Source organism: Canis lupus, chromosome 7 (assembly GCF_011100685.1).
Source record: "Canis lupus familiaris isolate Mischka breed German Shepherd chromosome 7, alternate assembly UU_Cfam_GSD_1.0, whole genome shotgun sequence".
NCBI lineage: Eukaryota > Metazoa > Chordata > Mammalia > Carnivora > Canidae > Canis > Canis lupus.
In genome coordinates, this window is record NC_049228.1 from 12,133,616 (window position 1) to 12,147,250 (window position 13,635).

General features: G+C 47.4%; 1 protein-coding gene and 1 long non-coding RNA gene across 3 annotated transcripts in view; one reads left to right on the forward strand and one right to left on the reverse strand.

Annotated features, from left to right (window-relative positions):
* Window positions 1-6,392: 6,392 nt before the first annotated feature.
* LOC111096869 lies at window positions 6,393-9,558 on the reverse strand. The gene is made up of 2 exons (XR_005361611.1): window positions 9,302-9,558; window positions 6,393-7,119 (listed from the first exon to the last, which is right to left on the reverse strand). It is a non-coding gene; the product is annotated as an uncharacterized LOC111096869 (long non-coding RNA).
* Window positions 9,559-10,176: 618 nt separating this feature from the next.
* The window catches only part of SMYD2 (SET and MYND domain containing 2), a 49,460-nt gene continuing 46,001 nt past the window's right edge, over window positions 10,177-13,635 (forward strand). For both annotated transcript variants that reach the window (XR_005361953.1, XM_038542134.1), the window contains exon 1: window positions 10,177-10,465. Coding sequence is in view for 1 of the 2 variants with exons in the window: in XM_038542134.1 (XP_038398062.1) it covers window positions 10,293-10,465 (173 nt within the window). In the remaining variant the exon portion in view is untranslated. The remainder of the gene's footprint in view (window positions 10,466-13,635) is intronic.

Consider the following 13,635-nt stretch of genomic DNA (forward strand, 5'->3'; position numbering starts at 1 on the left):
GATAAAATATTTGTTTGCCCTGTGTGTACTTTTCAAAATAGTTCAATATGTTATTTGGCTCTTTAAATTAGCTGTATTTAAAGATACTGTTGCGTAAATTCATTTGTTATCAGGCAAAGTAACAAATCCTTCTTTTTCCAGCTTAAGAAAATATATTGTATTTACCTTAAATTTTCATGATCTCCCAAATAACAAACATCTGATGCTGCTAATGTTTAATCCTTATTAGGAAAGAAAATTAAACCAAACATTTTTAAAGATTTTATTTATTTATTTGAGAGAGAGAATGCGAGCAAGGGAGAGGGGCAGAAGGAGAGGGAGATACAGACTCCCCACTGAGCAGGGAACCCTACATGGGGTTCCATCTCAGGACCCTGGGATCATGACCTGAGCCCAAAGCAGATGCTTAATCGACTGAACCACCCAGGTGCCCCCAAAGATTTCTTTTTAAGTGTTGGGATAACTCGAAGTTAAGATGTTGACAGTTGACTATTTTTAGCTTTTGCAATCCATGCAAAAGCTTCTTCAATTCACATTTCAATTCAATTCTTCAATTCACATGACTTTTTCCTCTTGTATTTTTCTCCCCTCTTATAAAAGAAATATATTCAAATTCTGTGTAAAAATTAAGCTTATAATACAGGTAGACTAAGGCTTTAAGGCTTTAAATATCACACCTCATCTCTTCTTTTAATGGAACTCCTCTGTCCTCATATAAAATCTATGGATGAGTTGCTCAAGGTCACCAGCCATTGGTTACAGTCAAATTCTGTACCCAGCCCCTTCCTCCGGCCACTAGATGACACTGCCTCCTCCAAATTAAGAAAGTTGTTAACAAGTCTCAATAAGATAGAAATATATAGGGATCCCTGGATGGCTCAGCAGGTTAGAACCTGCCTTTGGCCCAGGGCGTGATCCTGGACTCCAGGGATTGAGTCCCACATCAGGCTCCCTGCATGGAGCCTGCTTCTGCTCTCTCTCTCTCTCTCATGAATAAATAAATAAAGTCTTTAAAATAAAATTCTTAAAAAAAAAAAAGATAGAAATATATAAGACTTCTAAACTTTGTTACATTTAGTCCGTTTACAAAATTTTTATGGGGGAAAAAGTGGTGAGACTTTCCAGAGATAAAGAAAATATCTTATGAATCTAGCTGAGAACCAAATATGTTAATAATGGGACCTTTCCTTGGGCCTTTATTGGTTTTTAATTCAATTTTAAGTATCTAGTTAAAACTATTATATTTCCTAAATCATAAGGACAAAGCCAGCTTAAGCTCTTTTTCTTTCTCCTTCCAAATACAAGAGAATATGGCTGGTAGTTTAAGAATTGGTCAATCTCACTCTGATATAGTTATTTATGTGCTTTCTCTGACTTAGTTACTCCTCCCACTGATAGAAATAGTTTCTTCTTCTAGGGTAACTCTGCCTCTAGTAAAATGCTGCAGTGTAGCTGAGATGCTGGTGTTAGGGCTATAAATTATGCATCAGGAACGCTCTTGCTGCACTTCAGCCTGGAAGCAGGGGTTTATTTCTGAGTCCACACTTTTGCTTGCCAGCAAGACAACAGAGCACAGTTACCACTGTTGCAGGTGAGTGTCTTTGGCCACCTGGATTCCACGCCAACCCTACGAGTCCTTGATCAGGAAAATAACAACAACAATAAACTCTCAGCCCTTTTAAAATTGTTTTTAACTATTTCGGAATAAAGACTCTGATCTTGAAACTCTCCATAGATTCACTACCTAGAATTGTTGATTCATTCTTGGAATATGGCTGTAATAGAGTCTAGGAATTAGGTCAAAAACATAAGCAGCATAACATCCTCCTAAAATCAAAGTATCATCACTCATCAAAACCTTATCAGCCTTTTCAACACTTCAGTCACTGGGAAAATATTTGAGAATCTAACACATTACAAGTATGGAGGTCTCCACGGAGAAAACCAGCAAATATAATATATAGCATTTAAAGACCTTTAAACTTTAAAGGTTTAAAGACCTTTAACTTACATGGGGTATGTGTAACATTGCTGATTACATGTCAAGAAAGTACAGATAGCTGAGACTTAACCTTAGGGAATAGAAATTGTTATGGGCAAAAACATTGGGAGGAGGCTTCTCAGAATGGATAGAACTCAAGCTGAGCAAGATTTGCTCAGTGGTTGGATTTGCAGGTAGTGGTTGAACTTTTAAAGCCAGAAAGAAGAGCTTGACCTTGGTGACATGTATGATCAAGAACAAAGGGAAGTTCTTTGACAGAAAGTCTCATTATGAAAGCAATTATTTTAAGACAATGTGTTTGATGGCAGTAACTAGGGCACACAGAACTGGAAGAGACCCTATTCTGTTTCCTGGGGTTGCCTCTTGTGTTTGGGTGGTACCATGGTGCTGAGGCACCAAGTCCTTGATGATCTTTGGTCGTCAGTCCACACAGGTCTCTGCTGGGTTGTTCCTTGTTCTCATCCACAGTGCTTCCCTTGGATAGCTCACTTGTCCACTTGAGAGCCCCCCTTGGGGACATGGGAACCCACTCTCCTGCTTCCCGTGGGAGACCTCAGAGAGTCTCTCATACACCCATTTCTAGTACACAGGGAATTCTGGGGTCTACACGAGTCTAGCCCATAGGTCATCTCCATTCTGAACCTCCTGACAGTTAAGGGGTTTTTGTTATGTTACCCTACTCCTCCAGTGTTGCCTGGAAGGAAACGAAGGTGCAGGCCCCTTTCTCAAATAAGCACCCTGACTTCCCTCTTGCTTGGTCTTCTGTGCGGAGGGAGTCCTTGCTCTACATCAACATGAATTTGTGAAGATTGGAGCCTGAGTCTCTGAGACCCTCAGCTCCTGAAGTCCAGGAGCCCTTTCTCTACTCCTCTGCAATATCATCTCTTCTCTGAGTCAGGGCCACTGACTGAATGGGAGAAATGGTGAGGGTACGAAAGGAAATGCAGAGCTGGCTATATGATCTCTGGCAATCTCAAAATATTACTGCTATTGCAGTAATCCAGGCATGAAGCCATAAGGACAGAATGGCATAAAAATAGAAACGAAGGGACATTGAACAAGAAATACAGTGAGGGAAGAAATAACGAAATCTTGTTTGTCGAATATGCACAGGACAGAAGGTAGGAGGAAATACACTTGAGGGACTGGATGGAGGTGATGTCGGCCATTGTTGGCCATAATTCCCCATGGTTTATATTCCCCCTTCTCCTTTGCCTTCACACACCCTAATCACGAGGTCCTGGTAATTAAATTAAAAGTTCTTCTTCTAAAAAAAAAAAAATCTTCCTCTTTTTTAAAAAATATTTTATTTATTTATTCATGAGAGACACAGAGAGAGAGAGGCAGAGAGAGACATAGGCAGAGGGAGAGGCAGGCTCCGTGCAGCGAGGGCTGATGCGGGACTCAATCCCAGGACCCTGGGATTATGACCTGAGCCAAAGGCAGGTGCTCAACCACTAAGCCACCCAGATGCCCCTTCCCTTTTCAAGATTTTATTTATTTATTCATGAGAGACACAGGGATAGAGAGGCAGAGACATAGGTAGAGGGAGAAGCAAAAATTCTTCAAATCCATATCCCTCTTCTCCGTCACCACTGTCACTGCCCTTGTTCATGCCAGCAATCTTGCTCCTCTGGACCATCTACTGCATCAGACTTTCTCTCTCTCTCAGACCTCAGCCCCCTGTAATGCATCCTACACTCAGTCATGAAGATGATCTTTCTAAATCAACAATCAGATCACGCCAGCCAAATTTCTCCTCCTGCTCTGTAGCCCTCATACAGTGCATGGAACTCCTATGCACACAGCCTCACAGAACCCTACATCATGAGGCTTACCTTGCTGGCCCAGCTTCACCTGAGACCCCCCTACCTAGGGCTGTAGCCCAGGCCAAACGGTTAGGTTGCTTATTGAACTGGTTCAGGCCATGGACTCACCGCCACATGAACCCCACTGTTCCCTTGGACAAGTTATTTAACTATAGTGATTCAGTGTTCTCATCTATAAATTGTCATTAGGATGTTATTTAATTATGTCATTAAAATGATTTAAATAGATTTTAAGTATACCTGGTACATAGTAAGAGCTATAGAAGTATTTGTTAAATAAAAGAAAAATTCTTGGGGTACCTGGCTGGCTCAGTCAGTGGAGCCTGTGACTCTTAATCTCTGGGTTGTAAATTCAGGCCCCATATTAGGTATAGAGATTACTTAAAAAAAAATAAAATCTTTTTTTTTTTTTTTGAGTGTGTGGCAGGATTTTAATCCTGTATGAGGTGTCTTCCAGGCTTGGCAGGGACCGACCGGGAGCTTCTGGGACCGCCAGCTGGCCCAGGTCTGTGTAGCCCTGAAGAGGCGTCTGGCCATCATGATGTATGCCAGCTGCCTAAAAATAAATAAAATCTTTAAAAAAAGAAAAAAAAAAAGGAAAAGAAAAGAAAAAGACTTGCCTAGATGGTCAAGTCTCTCCTACTGCAGTTAATGTACACCTTCAGGTTCTTAAAATCCATTTGGGAGCCTTCTTTCTTTTGGTCAATCTTTAGTCTTTATTCTAGAAGGAACTAAAATGTCAGGTCTTCTATAAAGCCTTTCTACTGTATGCCTTGTTCCTCCCTCTATTAAAACTTTTGTTGTATTATAACTTGTTTTTTTTTTAAGATTTATTTATTTATTTGAGAGGGAGAGAGAGAGAGAGAATGAGTCCAATTGAGCACGGGGTAGGGGAAGGGGAAGAGGGAGAAAGAGAATCTCAAGTAGACTCCCCACTGAGCACAGAACTGGATGCCGGGTTTGAGTCCATGACCCATGAGATCATGACCTGAGCAGAAATCACAGGATGTTTAACTGCCTGAGCCATGCAGGTGCCCCATATTATAACTTGTATTAATTTCGTATGGCTGCTGTGACAAATGACCACAAACTAGACAGCTTAAAACAAGAGAAAAGTATGCTTTCATGGTTCCCGAGGATAGTGTTCTGAAATCCGTATCACTAGGCTGCAGTTAAGGTGTTTGCAGGACCACACTCTCTCCAGAAGCTCAAAGGGAAAAGCTGTTCTTTGCTTCCTCTAGCCACTGGTGGCTGTGAGCCTTGCTGGGATTGTGGTCACATCACCATCCCCTTTGCCTCCATGATAACACTGCTGCTTCCTCCTGCCTGTGTCAAATCTCTGCGTCTGTCTTGTAAGCCACCCATGATTGCATAGAGGCCCCCCTGAATCTTGTCAAGCTTAATCTTGTCATCTCAAGATCCTCAAGTTTACACATCTGCCACACATTTTTAACCTATCTAACATTTACAGGTTCTAGGGAGGAGGATATAATATCTTTAGATGCTATTATTCAGCTATTACAGCAACTATGCGAATGTCCGTGTTCTCCTCCTTGTAAGACCAGGGTCTATCAAAGTGTAGGCACATAATATGTAATCAGTAAACGAAATACATTTAGAGGTACAGTGGTTTAAGGTCAACATCTGTGTGGTTCCCGGTGGTGCAGTGGTTTAGCTCTGCCTGCAGCCCAGGGTGTGATCCTGGAGACCCTGGATCGAGTCCCACATCAGGCTCTCTGTATGGTGCCTGCTTCTCCCTCTGCCTGTGTCTCTGCCTCTCTCTCTCTGTCTCTATGAATAAATAAATAAAATCTTAAAAAAAAAAAATCTGTTCTCCGTGTTCTTTGGTATTCTTTCTTTTGCTAAGGCTTTATTTCACCAGGCCAGAGCTATTTCTTTCATGTGCTAATCTGTGGTTGGAGAGATAATTTACTCCTGAATTGGATCAACTTCTAGGTTAGAGAAATTAAGCAAAGGGGGCCTTTGTCCTTGTATCAATTCCTCTGAGACATAGTGAAGCAAAGTCACCAAAAAACTCCGTTCAAACCCAGTCCCTGTCAAGCTAAAGGGCCGAAGAGAGGATAAGAGGTGAAGGGGCCCTGGCAGCTGGAAGGCGACTTTCACGGAATTTGAGAATGCAGAGTGGCAGACGGACAAGTATGAGCTGTATTAAGAGCGCTGTCATCAGTTTGCCTGCCTGGTTTGTTGCCATTGCTTAGGTGTTTATTTTAAACACAGTTTTCTTCGTAATTTAAGCTCCTAAATTCATGACTATTGCTTAACTTACCATTTCCCCATCTCGAGTCACTTGAGTTCAGCACAGACATTTTTCTGAAATGAGGCTATTTCTTTTCCAGTGTTCTTAAATCACAGCTACCTTCGCCCACAAGAATAAGTCTGTTCCAGCCACTGCTCACCTGGAGAGACAGCTCAGTAGCCAGGCTATTGTTTTCTTCCCAGCCACTGGAAATCTTTCCCAATAAGAGAGGGAAAAAAATCATTTGTAATAAAAGAAGTAAACAAGGAGGTTACTTCGCACAGTTAATCCTTAAAACAGTGAATTGTTTACTGTAGTATACATATTTATTTACTTTTATGCCAGTCTTTCATCTTTGTGCTGGTTAGATCCCCACAGAATCAGCATGTTAAAAACAAAAAGACAAAAACAACAACAACAAAAAAACAACTGTAGTGCCCAAAAACGTATCCAAGATTTTGCCTACGTAGGCATAGGCAGAAACATCCAAAGTTTGAAAAAAAGTTCTTTTACATAGAACGCCCATCTGTAATAAAACATAACTGTCAGAATTGATTTAAATCATGTGACTGGCATAAAGCTTATTTAACACAATAGTCTGGAAGCTTCCAGAGCTTTTATTGATCAGCGTAGACTGGCCAACAAGACCAACTTACCTCCTAAAATCATCTCAAATAACACTCTCCCTCTAGCTCTGCCCCAGTCACTCTGTCTTTCCTAGGTCAGATTTCCTCCTACCAGTGGAACTTTGCACATGCTGTTCCCTCTGCTTAGAATGCCTGTCCCTTCCCCTCTCCTCTTGATTAAGTTCTATTCATCCTTTGGACTGTAGCTCAAGAAGTACTCTCTCTGAAAAGCTTTTCCAGATTAGGTCAAAACCCCTAGGCACTGGCTTAGCACTTAACACCACTGACTATATTTCTTTCATTACCTGATTAACATCATCTTCTTCCACCAGACGGTACAAAACTCTGTGAGGGCACAGAACAAGCCAGTTTCTGGTATCATTATGTCACCAGTCCTTCTCACTGCTGCTGGAACACAGTAACCATGCAATAAATATTTAAATGTTGAATGAATATGTTGTAGAATCTCATGCTAGCTCTGCCTACGCTATTTAATTTCACAGGGCCTCATCTTCCTCATTAGTAAGAAGATGCCTCTCTCATTCCCCAAATCCTAGGATATTTATGGTTCCTATCTTGATCAGGATCAAGATTGATCAGGCCAGGGATCCCTGGGTGGCGCAGCGGTTTGGCGCCTGCCTTTGGCCTAGGGCGCGATCCTGGAGACCCGGGATCGAATCCCACATCGGGCTCCCGGTGCATGGAGCCTGCTTCTCCCTCTGTCTGTGTCTCTGACTCTCTCTCTGTGACTATCATAAATAAATAAAAATTAAAAAAAAAAAAAAAGATTGATCAGGCCAGAGCCAGAAAGCCAACACCTTCTGTTGTCTGCTTGCCATTTGCCATATACCAAGCAAGAAACTGGCATTCCCCCCACACCTTTGCCCCTCTCCTTAATGCTACTGCCTTGATTCTGACTCTCCTCCTCCTTCATTTAAAATACTGCAGACGTGGGACGTCTGGGTGGCTCAGCGGTTGAGCATCTGCCTTTGGTTTAGGGCATGATCTCAGAGTTTCAGGATCGAAGTCGAGCATCGGGCTCCCTGCATGAAGCCTCCTTCTCTCTCTGCCTGTGTCTCTGTCTCTCTCTGTGTGTCTCCCATGAATAAAAAATAAAAAAATACTGCAGATGCTCTCTTAAGTGGTGGGCCTGTGTTCAGGCCTCTCCTCTCACAGTTTATCTGCAAAGCTGCCAGTAGAACTCAGTCTAAACGCTGGATTGATCACAGCACCCCTGCTGCTTCAACGTTTTCCAGTGGTTGCCATACCACATTTGCCACAAAGCTCACCTCTCCAGACCATATCCTTCCCTTGTTCCTGCCTCACCTCCTACTTTCTTGAGAACTCTGCTCTGCTCCGAATCACTCATAGGGCATCCCCACACACTCAGTTCTTTTAAGTCCCTCTTTGTGTGCAGTTCTCTCTGCCCAGGAAACTCTTTTCTACTCCTTTCCTGGGCAAGTTTCACCCATCCTTTTAGGCTCAAATGTTCCTTGAATGTGGCACAGGCCCTGGCCATTCTTCAGGCTGAGTTTGTCACTCATTGCCTGTATTCTCAGAATACTTTGCACAAGCCACCTCTCAAGGAGTAAGGGCACTCCTCAGGGAGCTGTGTTTATATGCAGAGGGACATCCGGGTTAAGATCGTGGATATTCCACTCAGATGGACTTGAATTTGAAACCAAATTCTGCAACTTACTGAGGCCTTGTAAGGGATTCTGAGTCTTAGTTTCTGAATTTTGGAAAAGGGGGGACTTAATGTCAATTCACTGAGCTGCTGCAGTTACAGAATACATGAGACACTGTGCTTGGTGTGCTTTGCACAATTGGCCCATTGTACTAACCGATGGTAATTATCATTGGCTTGTGAATGCGTCAAATGCAAAGACTCAGGCCTACATTTTGTCCCATCTTTTTATCCCAGCGACTGGCACATAGTGGCTGAACTCAGTGACTGCTTCTTCAAAACCATAAATGAAATAGTATCCATGCTATATTTTTCTTGACAGGAATAAGCTACAGGCTTTTTCATTTTAGGGATTGTATCGAGGAGTCAAAAAATTCTACTCTTCTTACGACATATCCTCCAAACTGTATTCATCTTTCCCTTTGCTAAACTAGTCCTGAATTTACACCTGTAACCTAATTTGAGATCAAACTTGGGTTTTTAGTTATTAAGTGTTGTCTGCTAAAGTCTCCCTTCACATTTTTAAAAGTTTCTCCTGCACACATGTCAGCTCCAGTCCTTAACTGCCATCCTTTGTAGCAACACAGATATCACACCCTACTTTCTCAGAGGAGTGACACCAACAGCATGCATGTGTATGGGCTTCAGGGCTTAAGTATTCTAGGAGCTACACATGTTCCTTCCAAATCCTGGGTGACTTGCAACCAAATGAGCTTTCCTGAGATGACAGGGAGGGGTCCAAGGGATCAAGACCACTGCAAATTCCAGCCCAGGGTTCTGGCTGCACAATGGCACTTGGGACCCTGGAAGGGTTTAAGTTCTTTGAAGGCCAGATTATCTCCCGTTTTCTCGGGGAAGAGGAAGTTTCTTGAAAGCAGAGACTCAGTGCTCCAGGCTGACCTGACTTTTCCTCTTCTGTCCATGTAATTAATTTCCACGAGAGGGGCAAAGGTTCCCATCTGAATACTCCGGAGAAAAAAAAAAAAAATGAATACTCCGGAGACTCCTGCAAGGTCTGCAGCCTCAGGAGGCTTCCAAGCCTTTGACCTTTGGAAGGCGCCCTTGAACCCTCAGCGCATCCCACACTGTGCGGCCTCTCCTGGGCGCCCCAGGGTGACCCCGTCTAGGGCCTCGGCCTCTCCCGGGCGCCCCGGGGGGACCCCATGTAGGGTCTCAGGTGCTCCAGGGTGACCCCGCCTAGGGCCTCGGCCTCTCCCGGGCGCCCCGGGGGTACCCCGTGTAGGGTCTCGGGCGCCCCAGGGTGACCCCGTCTAGGGTCTCGGCCTCTCCCGGGCGCCCCGGGGGGACCCCGTGTAGGGTCTCGGGCGCCCCAGGGTGACCCCGTCTAGGGTCTCGGCCTCTCCCGGGCGCCCGGGGGGACCCCATGTAGGGTCTTGGGCGCCCCAGGGTGACCCCGTCTAGGGCCTCGGCCTCTCGGGGGGACCCCGTGTAGGGCCTCGGGCGAGGGCAGGGCACACAAGGTGCAGACACAGCTCCGTCCGCTGCGCGGGGCCCAGGCGGCCCGTCTGCCCCGCCCCCCCCAGGCCGTGCATCCCCCGCCGCCCACGCACGGACCAGGGGCCGCGTCCGCCCTCCCGCGGGGACGCCCCAAGCGCCCGGGGCGGGCGGCCGAGGGGCGGGGGGCGGGGCCGCGGGCGGGTTCCCCTCCCCTCCCCTCCCCTCCCCTCCCCTCCTCCTCCTCCCTCCCCTCCCCCCCGCCCCCGGGGGCGCGCGAGGGCCGGGCGGGGCCGGCGTCCCTTCCGGGGAGCGGCGGCCTCCCTCCCCGCGGCTCTGGGTGACGCTTCTCCAATAACAGCTCGCGGGGCGCCTCGGCTCGGGGCGCCGGTCCCGCCGGTCCCGCCGGTCCCGCCGGTCCCGCCCCGCTGCCGGCATGAGGGCGGCGGGCGACGGCGGCCTGGAGCGCTTCTGCAGCCCGGGCAAGGGCCGGGGGCTGCGGGCCCTGCAGCCCTTCCACGTGGGGGACCTGCTCTTCTCCTGCCCGGCCTACGCCTACGTGCTCACGGTCAACGAGCGGGGCAACCACTGCGAGTACTGCTTCGCCAGGTAGGGCGGGGGCGGCGGGGGCGGCGGGGGCGGCGGGCGGGGGCGGGGGCGGGGGCGGGGGCGGGGCGGGGCGCGCGGGCGGGGGCGGGGCGGGCGGGCGCCGCGGCGGGGGAAGTGCGCGGCGCGCGGGGTCCTAGCGCCGGCCGCTCGGGCGGAGGCCGCCCCCGGGCGGGCGGGAGGCGCGCTGTGCCCCCGCGCGAGCCGCGCCACGTGCGTGGGGACAGAGCCGCCGAGGGCCCGCCGCGCGGCCTGCGCTCTCCCACTTGCTTGCGCCGGATGGGCTCACGCGGGAGCGCAGGGTCCTGGCCTCAGACGTGGGCGCCGAGCCAGGCGCGTCCCGGGCGCGAGCGCGCGCTGCCCGCTTGGAGCATCGGCGGCCCGGCCCAGGCCCAGGTTGGAGCAGCCGCAGCCTGCAGCCCTCCACCTGGGCCTCCTGCGGCGTGTTCCGTCCTGCACCCCCCACCACCCCCACCGCAGCCCGGCCCACCCCAGCTCACCCCAGCCCACCCCAGCTCACCCCAGCTCACCCCAGCCCACCCCCAGCTCAGCCCACCCCCCAGCCCCAGCCCGGCCCGGCCCGGCCACCTCCTGGGAACTTCTTGACAGTTAACATTTCGTGTAAAGTACTCGGCTCCTCCTCTTCCTTCTCACTCTGCGCTGCTGTTTGGAGAGAAGCCGGAGGGGTACGGACCGCGCACCCCGGGGTTCTGAAGGGCTGCGGTGAGGGCGGACGCACCTGACCTCGCTTTGGGATTCTTCTTTTGAAAACGTGGCCTCCGGGGCAATTAGGCAAAATGTGTGGTCGGAAATGGTATTTAATAGTAGCGTGTCGTGTATAAAAATATACATACGTATACTCACATAGGTCTCTGTTCATAGGCACCCACACATAATTATATCCTCAAGCTGTATGATGGTTTCAGACCCCAAAGGCACATTCCCGAGTCCCGACACACTTCTCTCCATTTTACGGGCCCAGATAGGAAGTGTGGTTGTGTATCTGTATCCTCACACCAATGGTTAAGGGAATGGAGTCTGTTCTCTCCAGTTCTGCCCATGTCCTGCTGGTTTGGGTGCCCAGGAAACTTCCAGAGACACGAAGCATGGCGTTGAATTAGGTTTGTACCCAACCTACCGCTGCTCTCTGAAGAGTGGACCGTGCTTTACTTTCTTTGAATCTCAGTTTCTTCATCTTGGAAATGGAGCTTCTTGGGTCAGATTACACTGACCTGAGGTCCCGCAGGGACCCTTTGAGGACAGGTCTCAAGTCCACCATACACCAAAGGACCCAGTTTCCCAGACACGTGTGCCTTATTCTATGATAAGACATAGCGAAAGAAGGGACAAAGGCTAAATATTATAGTAATCTTGCCCAGACTCCCTGCCAGAACTGTCTTCCGCTTGGGGGGACCTGGAAAGGCACTAGACGCAGAATCATGCCGTGGGCAGCTTAAGGGCTGTATGTGATGTGGCTCTTTGAATTGGTGAGTCAAGAGCTAAAGGGTCATGGCACCACTTTGCAACGTTTGAGTGAAGTGAGCATTGGGTTTTCCCAAAGTTAAAAAGGCTGCTGTGACTGGTCCCTTGATCTTCTGAGCCTCGCTGTGGCTCGGAGTCTGAAGCAGTGTGGGTGTCTGGAGTGGCAGGAGCAAAGCGGGGTCACCCAGCACGGAAGGTGCTCCCCTCCATCGGGAATCCTGGTGATTCCTGGAGTCCATCCTGTGAGAGAAGATCACAGCGCCAGGCACATAGTAGGTACTCAGATGGCAGTTCCCAGTGCGCTCCTGCAGTGAATTAGAGATCAAATCCCTCTGGGTTCAGAGGGGAGAAGCGGAGCTGAGAGATGCTTCTCTTTAGCAGTGAGCGTCCTGACTGTATCTACTGTACACGCCCCCAACCTTACAACTTCAGTGTATGGTCAGATTCCGCTCCACAAATCACCCTGCCCTATGGGACAGGGTGTGCTTTGTTTTTCCTTTTTCTCAATAACTTTTGTTATTGTAGCTGACTGTTGTCTTAGACCCGACACCAGGGCTGCCACGTGCGTTGGGGCGGTACCACTGCATCTGTCCCCATCCACGCCACTTTTTTCTGTTTGGCTTGGGTGAACTTCTCTTAAGACCCACGGTTCATTTCTTCTCTCTCCCCAAGGAGTCATTTGAAATCAGCTAAAATAACACACCAGAAATAATGACACCATGATACCTATGAAACTGGAAATATCCTTGTACACCACTCTATGATTTCTGTTAAATTCGATTAGTTTAGGATTCGCGGTTAGGTTGTTCTCATAGATGTAGCACCATTTTCTCTGTCAACTATTTGATTATGTCTAAGAACAAACCAGTCTGTCCAGCTGCATTAGAACACATATATGTCTCCTGGACCTTCAAGGGAGTAGGAGGAGAATTCTCAAATATTAAAGCATAGAGGGTAAAATCTGCTACTTCCCTACCCCCCTGCCCTTCTCCCACAGGGGGAAAAAAAAACCCAAACTATTTCTTATCCTTTCTTGTGCTTGAAGTTTATCATAAAACAATATTGCTTAAGATAAGTGAGCCACTGGAGGGTCTCATTGTCATAGTAATTGTATCTGGGTTTAACTTATTTTGAAGGGAAATAGGTGATTTCTGCAGTAATAAGTTTATTCTATAAATTGAAAAAGCGAAGTTTCTCAGGTCACAGTGGAATGGGAATTCTTATCGTTGACACAATTCAGACAAAAGTTTGTTTCTGGGGATTTTAAATTTGTACACATTTTCTCAGTTTGGATATCTCCCAATATCCTTAGGAGGATATTTATGTTGCCTCAGCTTCTAGAAGGCAACTCCTAAAAATATAAATGTTTTCCAATTGGGAGCTGTCCCTGTCACACCTCTTAGATACATTTTGTGTACACACACACATACACACATGCGCACAAACACACACACTTACTTTTTGGCCATTAGCCACCTTTCTGTGGCAGATACTTCTATGTTATATTTCATACTTAGTACTCAGCATATTTTAACACTTTGTTATTGGCCTCAAAAAAGGAAAAATCTGCTGTAACCCAGCGTTCCATCTGAATATTCATTCTGTGTGCAGTTCCTCAGGTGGGAAGATGTCTCCTCTTGATGTTTTATTTTCTTGGTCGTGGGTCATTTAAAGGCCAGAATATTGCCTTT